The sequence below is a fragment of the Bradysia coprophila genome (assembly GCF_014529535.1).
Source record: "Bradysia coprophila strain Holo2 chromosome X unlocalized genomic scaffold, BU_Bcop_v1 contig_12, whole genome shotgun sequence".
Classification (NCBI taxonomy): domain Eukaryota; kingdom Metazoa; phylum Arthropoda; class Insecta; order Diptera; family Sciaridae; genus Bradysia; species Bradysia coprophila.
In genome coordinates, this window is record NW_023503293.1 from 2,396,249 (window position 1) to 2,419,563 (window position 23,315).

Below are 23,315 nucleotides of genomic sequence, written 5' to 3' on the forward strand. Positions count from 1 at the left end.
GTGCAAAATGTTCACTTTTGCTCGTGTGTATTCCCCGTATTCACTCTTCACCGTTTTTTTACACTCTCCACATTATACTACAAGTTTAATTGATGGCGGTTTTTATTTGAAAAAAAAAGAAAGAGTTGATTTAAAGGAAACGAGATCTGAAGAAATGTTTGTAATATTTTAGCGAATTTTCGACAGATCATCAATGAAACTGAATGTGATCTCATGTGATCTAGACGTAGAAGTACCATATTATTACTTAGCAAACTATTACTTAGCAAAAAAATTATCTACTGTAATGTCATAATGTTCACAATTTGGTGACACTTTTAGAATCAAAATGAGCTAGATTTAAACACGTCATTCTCAGAACGTCAATTTATGAACTGAATATTTCGATAGGTTTGTTCCAAGGCCATATGAATCTTCAAATTTCATCCACAGAACCATAACCTCAATAATGTCTCTGTCTCGCGTAGGCGACGTTGCTCGATTTGTATGAAATTGTGGATGAAATTGTCGTTGTTCGGGTTGTCAAAGTTCGTGTTTACAGTTACTTGGAACAAAAATATAATGTTTCATTTGCGCACGGCTAACTTCGAAAATTTCTGACTTATTCACGGCGAACTTCGATAATTTTACATTTATTCACTGAAAATTGGCAGATTCTTGACACTGTATTAGATCTGAGATTTGTTTGTGTGGAATATGAATATTTGACGGTGTCATGGCGTGTTGATGTTTCAGTTCGATTTTTTAAATTAGTTTTTAATTGTTGTTATGACATTACAGTAGATAAAACCTTGTTCCTAACACGGTCGTACATGGGGGTTTTCCGCACACGATGTGTTGCCTAACTCGCTTCGCTCGTATCGGCAATCTCACATCTAGTGCGCAACACACGGAGACCGTTTTCAGCTGCGATAAAAGAGCATGTAGAATAACATCGAAAACACACTGTCAAATTGGGAATTGCCAAAACCGACAATGCTACGTTTTCCATTATATTCCGATATTCAACACAGACTAAACAATATGGCAAGTGAAACATATGTCGGTTTAGCTCGCGGCTTAGGCAATTTAGATTAGGCACGACTAAATATTTTGTATGGAGAGTATGTAAATAGATGACCTCGTCATAAATGCATATTCAATCTATTCCTATGAATTTCTAGATTGAGAAAAGCCTTCTCCACATAAGAAGCATTTCACAAAATGTTTGTAAGAATTTTTTCAAAAATAAATATGATCGTTCAGCCATCGATTAGATTAAACACTATGTTGATATAGAGAGAGCTGTCAGAAAAGTATGTGGATTCGTTCACATGAAATGCGTTACACAACAAAACGGCCGCGAGATTTGAAAATGTATTGAAATAATGTTGATAAGTTTTGTTACAGAGGAAATCATTACAATAAAAAAAAAACGAGAGGAGTCGGTATATTGAGATTCACTGATGATAATATTTTTTTGTATTGTCACTTATTTTCATAGAAAAAGTGATTTTTTATGTTGAATCAATGGGCCAGTTACCGCCGACGAATGTAAATGAATCATCAAGTACCGGCAATCAATAAAATCGAACTGCCAAGTACCGACAGTCAATGTGAAAATATAGAAAAAGTGCAGACACTTTAGAAGGGCGGGAGTCTACAAGGAATAAAAAAACTTTGATCTCACTTGTTACCGTGAACTGAATTCTAACTGATATACTTTAAAAACCTGAAAACACTTAGACGGACACTCAGAAAGGGTCGACTCAAGTATGCCCATCTCCGAACTTGACCTCACAATCACGACGGCATATTAATCTTAATATCACCCGCATGAAGTGTCTGCAAAAGTAGTTGCAAAATTCGTAAAATGAAAATTTTTTTTGCAACATTTTGGCAACTACTTCAAAAGGCCGATAGCCACCTGAAGTAGCTTCAAAAAAGGTTGTAAAATTTGTAAAGGAAAAAAAAAATTCAACAGCTTTTGCAACTTGTTCAGTACTTTGTACTTTGTAACGAGCCTAAAAACAAAATATTAGTCTGCATATTTTATGGACATCTTAATAACAGAGCAAAAGTCAGATCAGTATGGTAAGGTAAGTTGAGGTAAAATTGAATTGATGGGAAAATGTGTAATTTGTGGTTAAGAGCCAGATTATTTGAAAAATTAATGAAATCGGTTAAGCATATGGTAGTGGTAGTTTATTCGAGTATAATATACGAATGTAAATAAAACGAATCTAGCTTGTGTAGTCTTATATGCGATTGCAAAAATGATATCGCACTGAAGTATTAGAACTTCGATTTGTTATGAAATCTATCTAGGCATTTGTTTGTTACTTTGTTTCGACAGAAAAATTGCATAAAAGCTAGAATAATCGTCATGTGCGGGCATACGAATCAAAAATCTAAATTGTTTATGATGGGGAAATGTGTAATTTGTGGTTTTGAAATTGAAACCGGTGTAGGGACCGTTTTAACGGAAAAAGGCGTTAGAAAAATAAATGAAGTCAGTGTAATATGTGGGAAAAATATTGTTGTGGATGTAGGCGACAAGGTAACGTTATTGTTTAATTCTACTTCACCTAGAAAAATTATGTTCGAACCGTTTTGTGTTATAGGTCCACGAAAATTGTCGTCGAGAATTGGTTAGTGAGAACCACATTCAGTCTCGATTACATAGTTTGGAGTCAAATCAGGATGAAAATAACAACGAGTTCAACATTGAAACGTGCTGTTTCTTCTGTGGTAAAAAAACGAAACTACAAGGAGGGAAATTGGAGAAAAATGTGACTCCAATGACCATATCAAACGACTTCATACAATCGGTTCAGACAGCCTCGGTTAAAAGATTAAATGACGAATGGACTCAAATGATTGTTAACAGATGCGCTTCTGTTGTTGTTGGAGCAGCAGGTACATACCATAACAATTGTCGGATTGGTTTTAGAACAAACAAAGCGCTACCAAAAAGTAAGACCTCCACAGCACCAGTGGTATTTAGTTACAAAAATGGTTTTCTGGATGTTGTAACTATGATTCGAGCTACGAAGAAACAGTATTCGATCAAAGACTTGATGGACGAAATGGACAAATTTTCTGACGGAAACGGATATTCCTTCAATCAAATGAAACACAACCTGCAGCAATATTTTGGAGGCGAAATAATAATTTCAACTCATCAAAACAAAAAGACACTCGTCACTCTTCAGTCAACTTGCCACGAAATTTTAAATCGAAGCTACGAAGCTACAATTGGGGTAACGGAGATTGATCGAGCAATTCGGAAAGTCTCAGACACAATTCTGCATGAGATTAAGAACGTAGCTCCAAATAAAAACTTCTACCCGTCACCTGAGGATATTTCTCAAGAAGAGGCTCAAAAGTTTTTGCCTGAGAAGTTGCACCAGCTCTTGAGCAACATAATAACTGGTCATAACGCTACGCTGAAAGTTCTGTCTATCGGGCAAGCCATCATTCAATCGGCTCACCGTGAAAATGTATTGTCCCCACTGCAGTTGGCGCTTGCTGTCCAGATGCACTATTTTACTGGTTCGAAGTAAGAGATTTACTTAGTTATTTGTTTATATGCAGGACTGAATCGTTTCTTTTATATTTTAGATTTGTGGTCAATACTCTGAATGCATTTGGCTTCTGTTCAACCTACGCAGAAGCTAGAAAATTTCAATTATGTGCTTCGGTTGCCTTACACACTGAAAGAATGAATTCCAACTACAATCTACCGGTCATCAAATATGTGGCAGATAATGTTGACCATAATTTACGCACGCTGGACGGACGAAATACGTTTCATGGAATGGGTATAATATCGATTCACCCAACAATCAAGACAAACAATCCTCAAATTCCACGGGTCAATGCGAATTTACGAGATGTTAAAGCTATTGGCTCGGTTGACATAATACCGTACATTCAAAGCATCACTCCAGCGACAAGTCTGTTTTATCGAAAATTGTCTGAAACGGTGATTGAAGACCCGTACTGTGATCTAGATGTTTTATGGAAAATATCGTGGACACAAGGTGAATCATTCAGACCCGGCTGGTCAGGTATGATGCAGCTGGTACAGCAAGGCAAACATCCAGGAAAGTCAACCATCAATTATCTGCCAATAATTGACATGGATCCAACCGATTACACTTGTATAAACTCAACGCTTCATTTCATTTGCAAAGACGCAGCCAAATTCAATGCTGCACTTACGGCAACTTTCGACAATCCTCTTTACTGGAAAGCCCGAACTATAATTGAGAATGAACCGGTGTCTAGCCCAATTAAAGGAATTGTGTTGTGTTTGGGTGGCTTTCATACTAAAATGAGTTTTCTCGGCACAATTGGTCATATTATGACAGGAACTGGATTAGAGGAGCTGTTGGGTCAAGTCTATGCTCAAAATAGTGTAACGCACATGTTGACTGGAAAAGCGTATGCTCGCGCTCTAAGAGGACACTTATTGGTCGACTCAGCCTTAAATTCGATTCTTTTGGAAGATATTTTAAATACCGAGTTATCATCGCAAATTGGTTAGCTTCTAAAAAGCACTTTGTGTGCAAGCTTCGTCCGACTAATTTTTTATTTTGATTTAGGTGATTTGCTCAAAAGAACATTAGATGGTCGCGAGAGCGTTGATAAACTTACTGAAAACGTAATGCTACAGAAGGTTAAGCAGAGTTTGGCTAAAAAAAGGCAGGCCCTTCATAGCGATTCCAATAGTCGAGTGTGGTTGCAATATATGGACATGATAGATATACTACGAAGTAATATCCGGGCTGAACGAACAGGTGCGTATATTTTTTGATAGTCACCTTTCATGTGCATTATGAAACTCGTCAGACAAATGAATTCCACCAAATTTGAAAACAAATTCTGTTTCCTTGATTACAGGAAATTTCAAACTTCTCAACGAATCTCTGAAACGAATGATTTCTTTCTTTGCTGCGTCTGGACATAATGCTTACACGAAGGCCACACATGTTTTCTTGCAGGACATGAAAGACTTGGAGACTATCAATTTGACTGTATTCAACTTCTTCAACGACGGTCATTTTGTTACTAGAAGAACGGATAGATTCTGGGCTGGCCTTCCAGATGATCTGATTATTGAACAGGTAGTTAAACAGATCACATTCCTAGTTTAGTGTGCGGAAATAAGATATTCTTTAACAGTTGCTGATGCGAAGTCTAAAAGTATCAGGTGGTCTCACTCGTGGCCGAGGAATGGATGATGGCAAGCGTACATTATGGCTGTACTCGTTACCTGCTCGGGCAGAACTAAATAACGCTGTCCAGGACTTTACTAATTTAAAAATTGAAACGAGCGAACAACATGTTGAGTGTGGAAAATCGCGGTTGGTTCGAGACAACAAGGACATTGAGATTATTTACAACTTTCTCAAAGAAAGAAATCCTTTCGATGGCTCCACTCCGAGAGAATTCCGAAATATCGCAGATGGTATTGTTTCTACTTCGAAAGCAAATATCGACCAGGCTGAAAAAATTGGATTTGACATATTACGATCGCTAGAGAACAAAAATGTGTATGAATATGGCTTCGAAAGGTGCAAACAGGTCGTTCGAATGTCTTCAAAAAACGAACTGATGATTGATGGGGAAATGGTAATCATCGACCCAGAAACCCTTTTCCAACGATTGCTGCTGTTGATTTTTCAATCCGACCGTAATGACGACGAAAGAGAATCAGCCTTTTCTTACGAGCTCTGTCAAAAACCTCCTGCGCTCTTCGATCAAAGTGGATTAATGAGAGAAGCGAATTCTTCCACTTTCATAAAGTTGGTGGTGGCAAAGACTGGAGGTGCTGTTCGGAAAAACTTTGTGGAAGAACTACCCAATGCGTTCTACGTACTAGAAGGTGATTGGTTGATTAGCAAAATTTCATGGCGGAATGGAGATACATTTGATGTGCTTTGTGAAAGGTGAGTGATTTTTCGCAAGTCTTAGAGCAGTAATTAGTTTTCGTTCGTACCCGTGAAAGATTAGCCAAACGAATTATAACTTCCATACAATAAAGTCTTCCCATCCAGATTATATTACTTTCACGAATTTCAATTTTTCCAGATATGTAACTTACGTGAAAGAAAACTTCCGGAAGGCGTCTGTCATTTTTGATTGGGGAAACAGCCCATCAACATTCGATGATAGTATACTGCGTGAGACTAAAGGACATCTTGGAATCGAAGTCGTTTTCAGTTTCGACACGGAATTGACGATGAAAAAAGACCTGTTTTTACGAAACAAGAGAAACAAACAACGATTCATATCCTTATTGTCCAAAAAGCTTGACGATAATGGTTTCACTGCAAGCACCAGCTTCGACAATTTAGTTGTTACATTGGCCAAAGTGGCAGCCGAGTCGTCTAAAGCACGTAATACTGTCGTCGTTGGGAAAGAAGCAGATTTATTGATGCTTCTATGCTTCTATGCCCTGGAGGATAGCTATGTCATGGCTTATATGTATGAAGAGACACCAAAAAAGCCACTCCAGGTTTTTGCTGTTTCGGAAATGAAAGAAAAACTTGGTGACAGGAAGTCGAAACACCTCCTTTTCGCTCACGCCATGGGAGGTTGCAGAACAACGTCGCAGATCTTCAACATAAGCAAAGGAGCACTTTTAACTAAATTGGACAACGACCGATTCGCCAATATAGCAGACGTATTCTGCTGTCTTGAATCATCACATGATGCAATTATCAAGGCTGGAAAGGAAGTAATCGTTTCGTTGTACAATGGCAATGCAAATGAAACGCTAAACAAACTGCGTTTCCGAAAGTTCAGCGAAAAAAATCGAAACGGCCCTTCCACGGTATCATGTAAAGGCCTACCTCCGACAGAAGCTGCTGCGAATTTTCATTGTTTACGTGTGTTCTACACGATTCACCACTGGATGGGAAACAAATTCAATCCACTGAACTATGGCTGGGTTGAAAGATCTCAATTCTTCCGCCCAGTAACAACAAATTTACCATCAGCTCCCCCCCATATTTTATCAAACATTCGCTGTGGATGTAAAGGAGATTGCAATTCAAACCGTTGTACTTGTTTCAAAGCAGCTTTACAATGTACATTGGCTTGCAAGGTATGTGCTGGAAGTAGCTGTTCAAACCACTCCCCAATCGAGGAAGACAGCGACATCGACGACGAGGATTAAAGCCGATTTGTTCTCTTCAGCAAGATTTTAAATTTATGAATTTATTTGTGATTTTGGTTTGAAAAACTTTTCTAGATTAAATCTCGTGTGAAATTGTTGGAAGATTGAATTTTATTGGTAGTTCCGGTAATTTCTGTTTCGCAAAATGTTTACGGTGATCGTGTTTCTTATTCTCCAAGGCCCTATTTCAGCTAATCTTCAGTATCTTTATATCTGTTGTAAATGACTGAAGTCTCGAAAGTTGAGAAAAAACAATCAGAAAACGTGAGTATGAATTCGTTCTTACTTTTCCATTGAGCCGAAAATTAAAATATTTCAGTGAATGATTCCGGTAGGGATTTTTATATGGAAGGGTTTTTGATTAAAATCATTTCATGCATAGAAAATGACATCAACAATTGCGACAGGACATAAGGGAAACGAGTAAGAGATATTCAAATGATTTGACTATAGAATTCTTATTGACACGAACTTTTCGGGATAATCCTTGTATTAATTCTTGCACTGAAAACATCATTTTAATTTTCTCAATATTTCTCTCAACTCAACTTTTGCAAAACTTCGATGAAATCAAATTAAGGCAAGAACATGTTTAAAAAGAGCGCCGAAATTCGCGAAAAAAATTAATGTGAACGAATTCAATGAGATACAATGACGTATGTGTCTAAAAATATGGCGCAGCCCCAATCTTTATTTACAAATTTATTGCGGAAAAATTACTGATTTTTTTGTTTGTTTATTTCTCATGTGGAAGTGGCTCATGCAATTCGCCGTATTTTCAGGATTACAAAAATAGTAAATTTACGAAAGGGTATTACACTGAAACACATTATCTTCGGTGAAGACTGTACTAATTAAAAATTGTAAGTTTGTTTCCAAGTTGGAATCCATCATTCCATTGAATCAATGAAATTAAATCTGAAAGAAAATATTGGTGTCACGACTGGGACTCGAACCCAGAATCTCCACCTTGCCGGGGCTAAGTCATACAACGAAAAACAAGTCACCTATCTTTACAAAAGAAACACAGTGCCTACTGTTATTTCATCAGCCTCCGATTATTTTACTGTTCATGTTAGAAGCAGTGCTGTGCTATTTTCCATTCTTGACGACTTTTGCCAAAGCCTATGCTCCTAGCATGAACATAAGATATCGGAGGCTTATACGATCAAAATAGGCCTTTCATTTCTTTAATAGGCTTTGCATTACGTAAATTTCCACGTTCTGCGTCAACTTATAACTATAAGGGAATATCACAATCTACCTATTTTGATATCAACGAAAATATGTAATGATTTCGGACTACTTTTGGATGCAATGAAATGGAATCAATGCTGAAAACCTCTACATACGATATATTTCGACCGCTTTGTTATTTCATTACATAGTATCAATCAATTTTAATGTAGTGCAGCGTTGGTGTTATTTACTTACAACATACAGTACCAACCGTTTTTTTTACCACTACAATGTATACCATTGAATACAAACACTTGAAAATCTGTAATAGACCGCAGAACGACATGTGCAAACAGATATGCTGATAAAGTGAAACAGAAATTCAATTACAGGATGTCACTTTTAGATGAAGAATTCAAAGAATTAAGCTATTCATCATTGGTATGTTGAAAGTCATTTCCTCACACATATGTTAAGCTGGACAAAGTTTCAATCAGCTAATTCTCCGTGAGGTTCATAAACGCCGGATATTGCAAACAAAATGCCTCGTCAGTAGTAAGGCATGGGACGACGTACTAGTTTACCCTGAAACTACAATAGCTCTATACGGTGTTTAAGTAGAGCGAGATGGAAAATCAACTCGGGGTCTGTCATTGATAATACAAATAAATCTGACAGCAGACCCCTAGATGGAACAATAGGTTGTTGTTTCGCCATCTCTCTCACTTAAACACTCTATAGAGTGTTGAAAGAGAATGTAAAAAAGAGTTTGCCCCCATCGAGCTCAGTTAAAATGACTGGTTTATTCCTATTTAACTGACATAGCACCCATCGAGACCAGTTGAATAAGTGGTCTTTTTACTCTTTTTTAGCACTCTATAGGCTGGTCAGCTGTCAGAAATCTATCAATGGAAAAAATAAATTGGGAGTTGAGCTCAGTTTAAATCTTGATGCAAATTCTTTCATTTCGACATGACTCCAAGATTAGTTGAAATACTTTAGTCAGAAACCGCTCTCCTTTTAACAGCCTGTAGCAATAATATGGCAGCACGATTTTGGGACCTCGCGTCTCACTTTCTGTTTTTCCTCAGCTGTGAGAATTACGGATCTTCTCTTAGGTGTTTTCCATAGACAGGCCATCAATAAAACAAATTTCTGGTGAGTTGCAGTGCTCTTTATAGCTTGTATATATAAAAAAAAAATCAAATTAACCTAAAAACATTAATGAATAAAGCAAATCTTGTGGATCACCGGTTAAATTTCAAATGATCTTGGTTTCTATGTCCAAGATGAGAAGAGGCACAAAAGCATTTTAAGGTTTCCTTAAACCGAATCGATTAAAAAAGTGAATACTATGACTGGATTCAACAAAATTGTTTCTTTTGTGATGAGTGTGTAAGGGTGGAAAAATTATGTTAATTTAGACGAGAATAAAATACTTAAAATTTACGTCGTACATAAACCGATGCAGGCAACATCTACAATGTCAGTCATCGAAATCCGAATCGTCTGAATCGTATTGCCGGCCACGGATTGTCTTTTTCTGTTGTTGTAGCAAATTCTTTTGTTTCTTTGCTACATCCGGTGGTGTGAGAAGATCGCCCTGATCGAAAGAAAATTATAACCAAAATAGTCTTCAAACAAAAAATTGTGCATTTGCTTACACTATACTCAATTGCTCCCGACTGAGCTATTCGCCATTCCATCATTTCGGTGGAGAAATCATCGCGGCCACCCAAATCATCGAATCCGACGATGTAATCCTTTGTTTTATTGTCTTTAATCAATGCAATCGTTGGAATCACCTTGATCCGCAGCCGTTGCGTGAGGAATGGACTCTTTTCCGCATTCACTTTGCAGAATTTCGCTTCAATGTGTTTTTTGGAGAGGATTTGTAAATGCTTATCGACGATTTTGCATCGTTCCGTCGAATCGCGATAGAAGTGGACGACGATGTTTGGCGATTTTTTTGACATTTCAAAGAACTCCTTTTCGTCGCATAGCTCGGAATACTAAAAATAAATCAAGGAAATAGTAGGTCATTGCAGAAATGAATAAAGAAACGAAATGGAAATGTAGTATCGGTGCAGCGAAAGATGGATTTATCGTCTCAAAAATATCCGTCTAATCTAAGCCGCCGGGAAATAAGTCTTAACTTTCATGCCGATGAAGTAATGGCTCATTTCCCTGGCTAACAATTAATTTGTCTATGATTGGTAAAAAGTCAGATGCATGAATCTGCCGGAGAATTGTGGAAAAAGAGAAAAGAATCGCGAAAATGACTAGAAATCAGCAAATGACTAGAAATGGGGAAAATGACCGGAAATCTGGAAATTGACTAAAAATCGGGAACTTGGCTAGAAATCGAGAATTTGACTAGAAATCGAGAAATGACCAAAAATCTGGAAATGACTAAAAATCGGAGAATGACGGTAAATCGGGAAAATGACTAGAAATAGGAAAATGGCCGGAACATTACAAATTTCAAATCTTGAATCCCCTTATGTGAAGTCTACTATAATTTATAGTTTCAACTGTTTAGATGGAGAGCAAACATGGTTATTTGTTTAGTAACACTGGTATACAACTGTTACCACATAGCGCATAAAAAATGTTCAGAGAGACCGTTCGCGAAGATCAGTTAAATTTAACTGGCCTTGAGAGTAATGTTTATGAATGAATTTTATGCGAATTTCTCTCATTGCTCTCAAAGCTTGTAAATAGCCGTAAAATCTCTTCATTAACACTAAAATAATACTGTGGACGTTACGTTCTTAACCGGTCGATTGTTTTACAGATGAAATCAAGTTTGAACTAAAACATAAGTTCGTTAAGGTTCATATTATACCTGGCCATGTCCACTATTGAGCCATTCCTGTTTCTTTTTATTCAATTCTTTCAGTTCATTGAGGCGCTGGTTTCGTAAATTTTGAATATCGTCCGAATCCAAATTATCGAGTTGATTAATTTGACTATCCAACTGTTGCTCCAATTGGGACGCTGCCGAGACCAAAGTTTGTTGCAGTATTTGCTCCATTTTATGTAGTGGTTTCGTTTCGCTGTCTACAATAAAAGTTTCAATTTTCAGACAACCATTCGAATTTACTTGAACATTGAGTGATTCATTTTAATGAGTAAAAAATTCTTATTCACTGTGGGTGGATGGACAAAACACACACATGACTTGATTTAATGGATTTTCTTAGGGATTTTAGACGATTTCATATTCAACAGTATGTATTCTGCTGACAGTGCATGAAAATTATGTTAGTAGCTTGATACTTACTTTGACTTTCAACTTTCAATGGATTTTAGAACTAATAATGTTGTTGGTTACAAACGAGTAAATTGACCCCTTCTGTTCAGCGTGTTTTATTTTGACAAATGATCGGTTTCGGTTTACTAGTAACTGTAATTCTCACAAAACAACATAAAACGTTGCTCATTCAGCCATGAAGGTGAATTATTGAGCAAAATAATATTTATGTTTTTTCTTAATCAATTCCTTTAAGAACATGCAATAAATACGCCAATTCCAATAAAGTTCTTTTATTAAAATAGGTAAAACACACTACCATTCCACACCTAATGCGACATAGGCTTATGTCAGAGCTGACGACGCCGTGTTGTCAGATCTGCGGGTGTGTGGACCGTGTGGACTTTATTTCATGATAGCATGCGCACCATCTATAAGATAAATATATTTTTGCTCAATAAAGTCGATAAAATTCAAAACGCACGGCATCTTGTATCAGGTCATAATAAAGGCTGTAAACTTTGTAAACGCAGATCGCCATTTTATTAGATACGTGGGAACACACTACTTCTGATGATTTCACTTTTACATATGATATCATCACAGGAGGTGAATTTTTTGAATGCTTTGCAAAGAGTCTTGCGACGTTTTCTTAGGTTTGAGGAGAAAAACGACGCTGATATCCCTACTGCGACATGATGTGGCAGTGACCACTTGTTTTTGTTATATGAATACCTAACTGAAATTAGAGGCTACAATTGTCATGTATTTTCGCTGATATCTTTTTACAACAATCCTTTTCGAAAAATGTAAGACGACAATAACCACCATAAATGTGGTAAGTTTCAAAAACTGTTGAGTTTTCTCAGATATGGTCAAGCTGGTCACAAATAAATCTATTTTTCATTTCTGGTGATTACTGTCGTCTTACATTTTTTGAAAAGGATTCGAAACGCCTCAATTTAGGCCTTCAACAGAGAATTCACTGAATTCAATTCAACCTATTTGAAGCGAAACTAAAAGGATAAAATTTCAGTTTTCTTATAATTCGCAAATGCACTACATTTATGCATAGATTGTACCAAACGTATTCTACGGGTTTATATTCAAATACGATCTTGTCCATTTATTCCGACTTCTAGCCGTTCACACCATAAGAGCGCCAAAAATTTAAATATTTTCAACTGACAGTTGGACAAAGTAGCGCTAACGTCAAATAATGTGCGTTGCAAACATGCCCACGTTAACAATTTTTTCCCAGTTGTTTTGCGGATTAGCACAATATCTTGATATTATACCACTAATGGCAAGATCTGACCTGACACTCAAATTCGATCCCACTTCTGATTTTTTTTTCGATTTGTTTTTTTTGCACATATTTGTAAGGCGCAGTTGCTGTAGCACAATTTCTGTCAAACTGTGTATCCAATGCAAGAAAACAACATCGAAAGTAAAACTTACTTAATCAGTTAATGGAACTTTTCAGATGTTCCAATATTTAAAGAAAATCTGTTTGTTCGATTTCTTATACAAATGAATTGGTTCAGAGGCTGAAGAAATAGAGGCTTTCAGTACCTTAGAAATCTCGTTTACCAATCTGTGTTTGCTGGTTTTCTAAATTTTAATTGCTTTGATCTGTCGATGTCAATAAAAAACGAAATACAGAAGGCAAAGGTTAAAATGTTGATGTTGACTTTCGAATCATTTATCGTATGGGCGATGTGTAATGAGCTTAAAGTTATGTCTACTTCGAATGCTTTTGACGAACGTTCATTACCACGGTTTAGTACTAATTGATTTGAAGACAGAATAAAGAACAAAAGGTTTTACTGACATAATCTACTATTTTTTGATCAATTTAAAACCTTTTTTGATAATTACAAACAATGAAAATCATTTCAAAACAGAGAGATGACAACCAGTATAATCGGTAAATCAACAAATTTTTGTCATCTGCTGTCAGTAAAATGAACGCGCACTGTTGCTCATTTTATAACATACAATATACAATGTACGCTTCCATTTTTCCCTTTAGACGTTCCAGTTGGATATTTGCAGTTGTATATGTTAGACGTTGTTTGTGTATCGCGACTAAAAATTTGAATTAAAAAAAAATAATTGAAAAAACGAGCATAAAGCGAAGTGTCGTTAATAAAAATCATAATTGGACTCGAGCCGACCAATATTCTTAAATGTAAGTAACAAAAATTGTGATAATTTTTCGTACTAAAGGCGTAAAAGTGTTTTGTTTGTCGGACAAAAGCCGCTAAAAAGGGCTTCCATTCAAAAACGTCTTCAGGTAGACATTTTAAATTGTCTGGCGTTGTTTATTAATAAAAAATTCGTTTTGTTCGTCTCAATGAAAATATTGTAAAATTACGTTTGCGGTATTGTCGGCATGACTTGTTGTTTGCTAAATATTGTCTTATTATTTTCGCATTGTGACTTAAGGGAAACCTATTTTTATTTGAAAGTGGGATTTTAAATGCATTAACTGTGTATTTGTTGACCTAGTACATTTTTCTGTCCGTTTCCGTATTATTCTTTAATCAGCGAAACCAAATATTTTAACCATCGATGCACTTTTGCTAACAAATAAATTCAATAAGTGGTCCAAACGACATAAGTAGAACACAATGTATGCAACTGTACGTTTAGTGCTTCATATTTTATACTCTTTTTCAAACTAACCAATTTGAAAGCTTTTTTTTGTGTACCAATACCCACTCACTCTATTATCCTTTGTAAACAACAAAACATTCTGAGCGAAAATTGTTTATCCAGAAAAATGATCACCCGGAATTCAATTCCTAGTTTTCTAATGGCGTTTACTGTAACTGTGGCGCAGACACTACGTGAAGTGCATAAAAGCATAAAACATTCATATTCGCCGACATTTTTTTCGTTGCAACAACGGAATAAATTGCTGCATTTACTGGTTTGTTTATATGCAATGTGCCGAAAACTTTTGTCTATCGCTCATTTTGTCCATTTAAACTAAACATTTTCGGCATTTTTCCGAGTACAGTGCATTTGCCGGTTCCATAATAATAAATCCGGGATGCGAGAGAATCAGTCAGTGGATACAGAGAATTAGAGGAAAAATGATTTGGTTTCCTTTTACGTTCTCATGCGAACCCATATCTTGCGCACTAAACGAGTTATCCTGGATACGGTAAAAAAAAAATCAAAACGGGTATAAATCCTTGGTTGTTGTGCCGTTTTTAGGTAAAAGTGCATTTGTGGTCACTGACCTTGTGTCATTTCGCCAAAGTGTTTTTTGATCAGATAGTTTCTACGATTTTCTTGTGCGGCCGTCAGATGACTTTAAATAAAAATCACGTAAAATGACGTGAAGCGTCCTTCCAAACTAGTCCAAATCCATTTTTCATCTTTAAATCTCAACAAACAGTTCCTCCGACTTAATCGAATTAATACGGATCTAAACCAGTTCCTAGTAAAATCAGTTGTCTCAAACAAACCTGTTGTTATTCTACACCATCTTCTACCGATAATTTCACCTTCAATACAAGTGTATAAAATACCGCGTCCATTCGATGCCAGTGACAATAAAATGTTTTGTTGATGCTATTGTCGTTATTTGATAAACTCATTGCAACGGAACATGGAAATTACATTATCCATTCTTGAAAACGTGCATACGATAGTATCCAAATGTAATTTCTAAATAATTTGAAAAAAAAGGAAAATGATTTGACTCGACACTTCAGTAATACCTTTCGTAGGTAACAAAAAAAAGGGAGATTCGGTTTCAATGGAAAATTTGGGAATTTCCGAAAAAGAGCCTGCTGAAATCGACAATCGTGTGTTTTCGGCCCTAATTTGCTAATTTCGACAAAGGTTTTTACCCTAACCTTCTTTGGCGCGTGATGCTTGTTGTATGATTGTTGGGTCAGTTTTTGACCCAAAATTCGAGAAAATAGCGTGACGTTATTTGTGTACAACCCCTATCATGTAAAACATCAACCCTTGTTAGAAGTTGACACCAAGACCAGATAACGAATTTTAATTTTATTTTCGACTAATTTATGTTTAACTGATTTCAAACTGGCTTCAAAGGTAGATACCATAAAACTATTAAGAAACCATTTCCAACACACTTTCGGTCGTTTTATGGATCGGAAATCGTTTTTCTTTTTCTGTGATATCAGTTCATGCGATCCTTTTACTATATTTATCGCGAACATTTAAATATATATACAGTCAAAGACCAGTTGTGTAATGTCCATCAAAATAATTCAGGTATTTCTGAAAACATGAGCCAAATTTTACGATTTATTTTTCTTTCGTTGTTGTTCATTTTATCTCACATTGTTTCTATTGAGTTGATATATTTATTTTAAGAATGAAATACTTACAAGTTCTCAAGCACATACCCAGATGTAAGTGTTTTTTTTTTTCGTTGTTGTTTTTTCTTGTGGTACTGTCTTCACATCTACAACCGAATGTAATGGAAAAATACATTTGCCTGTTCTGAGCAAGTATATTGATTGAATGTGTAAGTTTTCATTTTCATAAGACGACGAGTGAATTCTTCAGTACACTCACTTGATAAAATCTACAATACACACACCAGCCACTTAATGAAATGAAATTAAATTTTTCTTTCAATAAACACATCGCACAGAGTGTGGTGGTGTGGTACAAAGAGAAAAATGCCAATTGATATGAGATACACTTTTCCATAATTTATTTTTATGTTTTTATTCTCGTTTCGGTAGCATTAATATATTGTAGACCCCCGCTTCACACTATTAATTCCAGAGCCTTTTAACCATGTTCTAATCAAAATTCTGGCAACAGATCTCGTTGAAGGTTACATCATAGTTTTGTTTTTCGTTTCTTGTGCGAGCAGTATTAATACGGGGAACGAGACAATTCAAATTAAATTAAAACGACCGTTCATAAAGCATTATCATGAATTTCAATGCACACACACACTCAGTTATGAATTATGTGATGAGTGTGTTGAGCATAGGACGATCATCAACTCGGCATGTATAACATATTTGATCAACCAGAACGAATGCGGGGCTTGGTTTGATACTAATAAAAATTTATTTAATTTTTTGCTGTACAGAGATTCCACCACTTGTCCTATTTAAATTTTATCGATCAAATTTTCCTATTATTCGATTCGATAACTTTCATCTTTTCTGTTATGACCCCAATTTTTTTGCGATAAAATATCAAACTGGACCAAAATTATCCACGAATGACTCAAAGCTTTTCGTTTACATTTTTTAAATGCACCATACCCACCTGGGGTTTCTTATTTCACATTAGCGGGTTTACGTTTACCTCATTGTATTGTAAGTCAAGGACAAAGAAGAATATGTTGCCGTCTAATATGGCTCGGAACAGGTCGAATTTGACCTGAACTGAACCTGAAATAGTCGACATGAAAACTTTAAAGTCATTTTCGTGTCCAATAAAATTACCTGACGCGACCTCATCTTACCTTGACTACAGTAAAGGACAATCAAGTCTCATTGTATGAGTGACTCATTGAGTGAGTCAATTGAAAATCAGCTGAAGCAAAATTAGGCTAAAATTTGAGTGTCCCTTTCCTGTAAACCTGAGGTAAATTTTTATTAGCAATTTTAATGTCAAATGAGGTTTTTTACACACCAGGTCAGGTTATTATTGTTCAGGTCGAATCAGATTTCAGGTTGATTCAGGTCAGTCCTCAAATAAACCAATCAGGTTCAGGTCTTTTCAGGTTCAGGAAACCTGGCTCCATATTGAACATAGACAAACAACCTTACCTGATTCGGAGACTTAGCTTCCTTTGCAAGTTTTGATTTTGTTATGCAATAAAACCAAGTGTTCCAGAGGGGACTTAGTTTCGAAAGGGAATCTATTTCCTCGTTTCGATGAAATGTTTTTTTTTTGTATCAAACAAATCAAACTATTTCGTTGCACGGTTGCACGTCTTTTTTTTCTCCAGTCAGTTGATTTATAGAAACCGAAACCTTTTCCGGAAATTTTTTTGCTTGATAACATTTCGCCAGATTTGTAAAATGTTCCTTGGTTTTGACAAGCTCTACAAAAACTTAATTTTTTTCAGACTCATTGATTTGACTCATAACCAAAGTTCAAAATAAACCAATTTTACGGTTACATTCCGAATTGCTTTCAATGGGACCTCTGAGTTATAAATACGATTGCTTATCTTTCAATAACAACACACTCGGGTGTTCTGACAATTTTGTTTGTAAACAGTGAATGTTGTAGTCATGTTTGCAGTGACATGGTTTAAATGGTAATAAAGTGTTAATGGCTTGAAAATGAAGAAAAACAATCTGTTAGTGACTATAGCATAGTATTTAGAAATATACAATCCGATGTCAGTAGTGGCTGAACGTTTAGGGCTGATAATTCTGTTAAATGTTTTGCAATTTTTGGTACCAATTTTTTTATCTTATTTCTCAGAAGAAGGCCAGATAAACAATTGACTTCGTTGTAAAGATTCTAGTAGTCTTTTTTCCTATTAAGATCCTATGACTGTTTGTCTAGCTGTTATTCACATTTATTAAATCCATATCTATTTAATCCTTATTCTTATCGAAGTGCCGTTCATAAGAATAGCTATTTGTTTAAATACTTCGCCACAACAATTCAATCATCGAAAACCGTTTATCTACGTCATAACTTCCATCCTGTTCAGAATGTATCTGGTTTTGTATCGATTAGGCGTTTTACACTTCAACGATTAGACTCATTGAAAAGTCAAACACTCCTTTTGTCTAAATAATGAACCAAAAAAAGTAAATTGTCAAAAAAAATTGTGCAGAAAATTTTCGAACTGTATGTGTGAGACCCACATTACGAGGGCCGGAAATACAAAAAAAATAAAACCAAATTCATAAGTAACATACAGCGATTGTATACATAATTTGCTTCGGTAGAGCAGATAAGTCTTTATGCTTATAGTGTACCTGGCCCTTAAATGATACAGTTCATTTCGTTTTGAAGTTCGTATAATTGGAACAGTAAATATGTAATACAAACTAAAAAAATGTTTGTGCACTTGGTTAAAGACAAACAGAATGATTTTTTTTGGTTTTCTTTCTTTTCACTGATCGATTAAATGAGCATGGAATTTAAAGGTTTGACACATTAGCATTTGTGCTGATGTACGACACGACGAGTATCCAATTTATAATTTTCGCAACATAGTCAACATACAAACAAATCCATGATGAAATCTATAGGCTAGTACACAGTTCGTGAGACCGTGCAAAAAGTCTAAAAAATGAACGTTTACAACCGGTTTACATGATACGTGAAAATTTGTTGACAGATGGCTCTGGCTCATACATTTTATGTCAACACTTTTCAATCGTTTTGCTTTTCTCGATCATTTTTCAAAGATTTTTCACGAACTATGTACTCATCTTATAACCTGATTTATTCGGTGAATACATTTTTGCATACAGTCAGAAGCAGGGTTTCAGGAGAATTTGCTTCAGCTGTTTTCCAGATGATCCGCACATACAATCACAAACAAAACTGTTTCTGTTTGTGTCAGTTACATTTTTAAATTTTTGCCGTATGCGTTGTCGATTAAAAGTGATAGTTTCGATATAAGGTGAATGCACTAGACAAAATCTGACTTTTTATTTTTCGACTGAGTTACGTAGAATATTTTACATGCTTCATTGATGAATCAACGGTTTCCGGAGCAGAAGCATGCAATAGCTAACTCGCTTCGCTCATATCGGCAAACTCACATCTAGTGCACAAAGGAATCCCATTTACTAGCTAGCTACTTACTGTTAGTGAAAATATTCATAGTTTTCATGCAAAACCACATCAACCCGTAACTAACACAGAATCTTACCTCACATGATTGTAGTGGGATTCTATCAATTGCGTGCGCAAATACTTGATGTATTGATCGTAGAACATCAGCCCGGCAAGGTGAAGATTGTGATTTCGTGTCTTCACCGTGCATATCCAAAATTTGTATTTCAAATCCAATTCGATTTTGGTATTTCAAAGATGTCTAAAATTTAAAGTTCGTCGCGGATATAGCGTTTATGAAGAAATTTATGTATTGGTTATATACCCTTATCTGCCGTAATTTACATAATAGACTTAGTCAAAATTTTAAACAAAAAAATTCTTTTGTTCAATTTTTTTCACTAAGTCTCTCATGTAAAATATACGGCAGTTATGTATTACGATAATTGTTGCATGCAAATCGACTGCGTTTGCTTGCTATATTGTTGCTGAAAATTATAAATATTTTCAACTTGCAGTATAAAAATAGTTTACGGACTTTTCGCAGATTTTTACACCCTCACGTACTGTCGCAATTTTCCTATAATTTAAAACTCTTTTGTCGTAATCCCCCACCTCTTAAAAAACCATGTGATTTATGGACGATCGCTTATTGAAAGTAGATTGATAATTGTTACAGGTCCCAAATGTAGAGTACATTTTTATGTACTATTCTACAACATCGAAAGAAATAAAAGCAATTGAGAAAACAAACGAATGTTTTCCCTTAAAAATCTGAGAAAATTCCATCACTTTGTCCAACATATCAATAATCATTTCCCCCTCGACACTGTATGATACACTGCACACGCTGCATTGCATATTGATCAATACGAACATATTTCATGAATCGATCGTAGAACCGAATAATAAATATTTAAATTAGCTGCATTCTTTAGATGCATGGGTTTGGTTCGACTATAATTTCAACCTGTTTTTGTCACACATCATACGTTTACCTAAATCAAAGCAGCAATGATTTACTTGTAAGATTTGAAGACTTGAATTCAGGAATTTAAAGTTGTTGTGATGGATCAATTTCTGGTTTTAAGTGATACCAGTAACTTGCTTGTTAATCTCAGCAACGATGTGAGTTTATGGGTCATTTGCTGTATCATAGTTAATGACAGAATTTGAGTTTTTTTTCTTTGTTTGTGTATAGCGAAGCTAGAGATTCATTTTTATCAATGATTGTATCTAGGTTTACAATGCAACAACTTTGTTAACTAGTAAAATACCTCGCAAATACAAATACTTAATTCTGCATGGCCCAGCTTTCGGACAGGCACCAGTAGTCGGCTACCCATTGTTATTTCATTGATAAACATTTTTTACGAATGAAAAACATGAAGTGTCCGACTACTGTTCCCGTAGGAAAATGGGTGGAAAAACAGTTTGAGAGAACTTTTATGATTTATGATTACGGTTTCTCATTATTTTCATTTGCTTTTTCATTTTAGATGAGTCAGCAAACCGCAAAACCTGGACGACGCACTCCACTCTCACTTGGCCAGCCCAAGGGTGATGCGAGCGATAAAAGCCAAATTCGAACGGGCAAAGCTACAGTTAATTTAGAGAAATTGTCCACCGATCTTCTGACAAAACAAGCGAAAAACGGTTCTGCAGAAGACAACAACAAAGCCGAAAATGGGCAAAACAACGCTACAAACAACGGTGCAACGGCAAAGAAAGATGGAAACGGCGTTCACATCGAAGAGGCAAATGACAAGGGCAAACTAACTGATAAAGTTAAAGATAATAAAACTGCATCGCCGAAAGTCAGTGAAAAAGTGGTCGAGAAAGCTAAACCTTCCAATGATAAAGTGCAAACTACGAACGATAAGCAGAAGCCGTCGATCGACTCTGCAAGTGGAATATCAAAGATAGAGGAGAAGGCAGATGCGAAAAATGGCGATAAGGAAGTTCGAGAAAGTGTCCGTCAGAAACACTTGCGAGAGGAAAAGGAGAAGGAGGATAGTGTCAAAGTGGCTCCAACCAGTCAGACAAAAGTAGCCCCATCTACACCTGACAAAAATTCGGAAGCACCGAACGCAAAAGACAAACGAAAGCCAGAGGTGGCTACACCTACCAAAACTCCGAAAGCGCTTCCATCTGAATCGCTGCTCGCCGAAAAATCGCTCAAAGGATTTAACGAAAATCTGGAAGAAGCCGAATCCAGCAAAATCACCGATTCTCCGATGCCAGCAAAAGATTCAAAACTTCTGAAATTCAGCCAAGCACCACCAATGTCTGCATCACGGAATAAGCGGTCGGACAAACTAGAAGACGCTAGTTTGGTGGTCAACTTAAGCACGGTCAGCGAACTGAGCAACGAATCGACCAACAATTCAACTCCCGTTGAACGCAATTACTCTCTACGTCATATCACTGGTCGCAGGAGCACTCGACCGCTACGCGAGATAAGCTTCGAATATCGCAAACATGAATCGTATTACAACAAGGAGCGAAACAACGAGACAGCCGATTCCATATCGAACGTAAATGTAACCAGTAGCTCGGAGAGTCCACGCGTCGGAGGACAATTTAAGCGAACTGTCGACGACGATGAAGTGATCAGTCCGAAACGATCGAGATTCGATTTTGGTCTGCTCGAATTCGTGTCCAGTCCGGTTAAAAAATTGGGCGAAAAATTTTCAAGATCGCGATTGTCCACCAGCACTCCAAACAAATTGACCGCAATCGAAGTTATTCCATCCGGAATCGAGGCCGAACATTTTGCTGCAGAAGACGACGACGAAATTGCGCCCATTGAATTGAATGCAGTCGATGATGTCGTTGAAAAGAAAATGGCAATTGATACAGAACTTCCAGCGGAAGATGAGGCGCCCATTGAAGTTCACGAACCGAGTAAGAGTCGATGTAGCGTAATGTAAATTTCCGTCGTCAAATTTATAAATTTATATGATTTCTTTATGATTTAAATCTCTTTTTCTTTCTGTATGGTACATGAAAATTTTGTATTAGATTTTGTCACACGTGACATTTTCGTCAAAGAGTATAAATGGATTTTAGTAAGCAGTGGTATAATATTCGATAAATTCAATTCATCACAATAGCAACAAAGCGAAACGATAGAGAAGAAAACATTAAAAGTTTTAAATTTATTAAAATTATTTTTAAAAAAAATTAAATTTATCGAAAATCGAACCACTTAAAACACACAACACACTGATCGTCTTTATTATTATTATTTGTGTAATTCATCAATACGAGAAACAATAAAAATATTAATGGCACGAATCGCTTTTGGTTGTGAATCCTGAATACATGAGCAGTCCTCCGATTTTGGTGTAAGTGAAATATCTCCGTCAAAATATCTCCTTATTTTTTGATTCAACCACCACGACGTTGAATCGGAATCTGAAAAGTCGGCTCAATACCCATAATAGTTAGAACAAAAAAAAAAAAAGAAAATTCACTGAGTCGTCCTGCATTCTCTAAAATGTGGACCGGAAAAATCGTTAACTTTGAACTCAATTATCCTGACCATTTCTAAATCACATTTGACGTTAGGGTTTGCGTTGGAAAGCTGGTGACTAGTACTTCCACTTACGTGTAAGTGGAACGTGAGATACATCGCTAAGAAGCACCACCACTTTCCACAGACATAAAAAGTCGCAAAAGAAGCAAAAAAAAAACAATTCTTGCAATTTTCTAAATTCTAGAGCTGAGAAGTAAGTATGAGAAATGACATTTTTGTGAAAAGTACTGGAGGCGCACTAAAGCATAATTTCTAGGTTCTTTAAGAAATGTGCATTATTAAACGCAAAGTAAAATTCAAATTTGACCCACACTAAAAGCATCCAGTTTTGGGATTTTTACAGACATTAAAGATTTTAAGATCAGTCAAAAACACTCAAAAGAGTAAAAGTGACGCAAGTC

At 36.1% G+C, this 23,315-nt stretch overlaps 2 protein-coding genes across 3 annotated transcripts; one reads left to right on the top strand and one right to left on the bottom strand.

Moving 5' to 3' along the window:
* Positions 1–9,506: 9,506 nt before the first annotated feature.
* LOC119067590 (thioredoxin domain-containing protein 9) lies at positions 9,507–11,994 on the bottom strand. Its single transcript, XM_037170688.1, has 4 exons — positions 11,634–11,994; positions 11,196–11,410; positions 10,012–10,359; positions 9,507–9,950 (listed from the first exon to the last, which is right to left on the bottom strand). The coding sequence occupies exons 2-4, from the start codon at positions 11,382–11,384 to the stop codon at positions 9,834–9,836; spliced, it is 654 nt and encodes a 217-aa protein (XP_037026583.1). The 5' UTR covers positions 11,385–11,410; positions 11,634–11,994; the 3' UTR covers positions 9,507–9,833.
* A 1,627-nt stretch (positions 11,995–13,621) lies between these two features.
* On the top strand, positions 13,622–22,449 carry LOC119067587. 2 transcript variants are annotated; one of them, XM_037170684.1, is made up of 2 exons: positions 13,622–13,797; positions 20,873–22,449. In XM_037170684.1, exon 2 carries the CDS (start codon positions 20,873–20,875, stop codon positions 22,304–22,306), a length of 1,434 nt encoding a protein of 477 aa, XP_037026579.1. In that variant the 5' UTR covers positions 13,622–13,797; the 3' UTR covers positions 22,307–22,449. The 2 variants fall into 2 exon arrangements, with proteins under 2 accessions (XP_037026579.1, XP_037026578.1); XM_037170683.1 differs by lacking the exon at positions 13,622–13,797 and adding an exon at positions 20,357–20,501.
* The last annotated feature ends 866 nt before the right edge of the window (positions 22,450–23,315 follow it).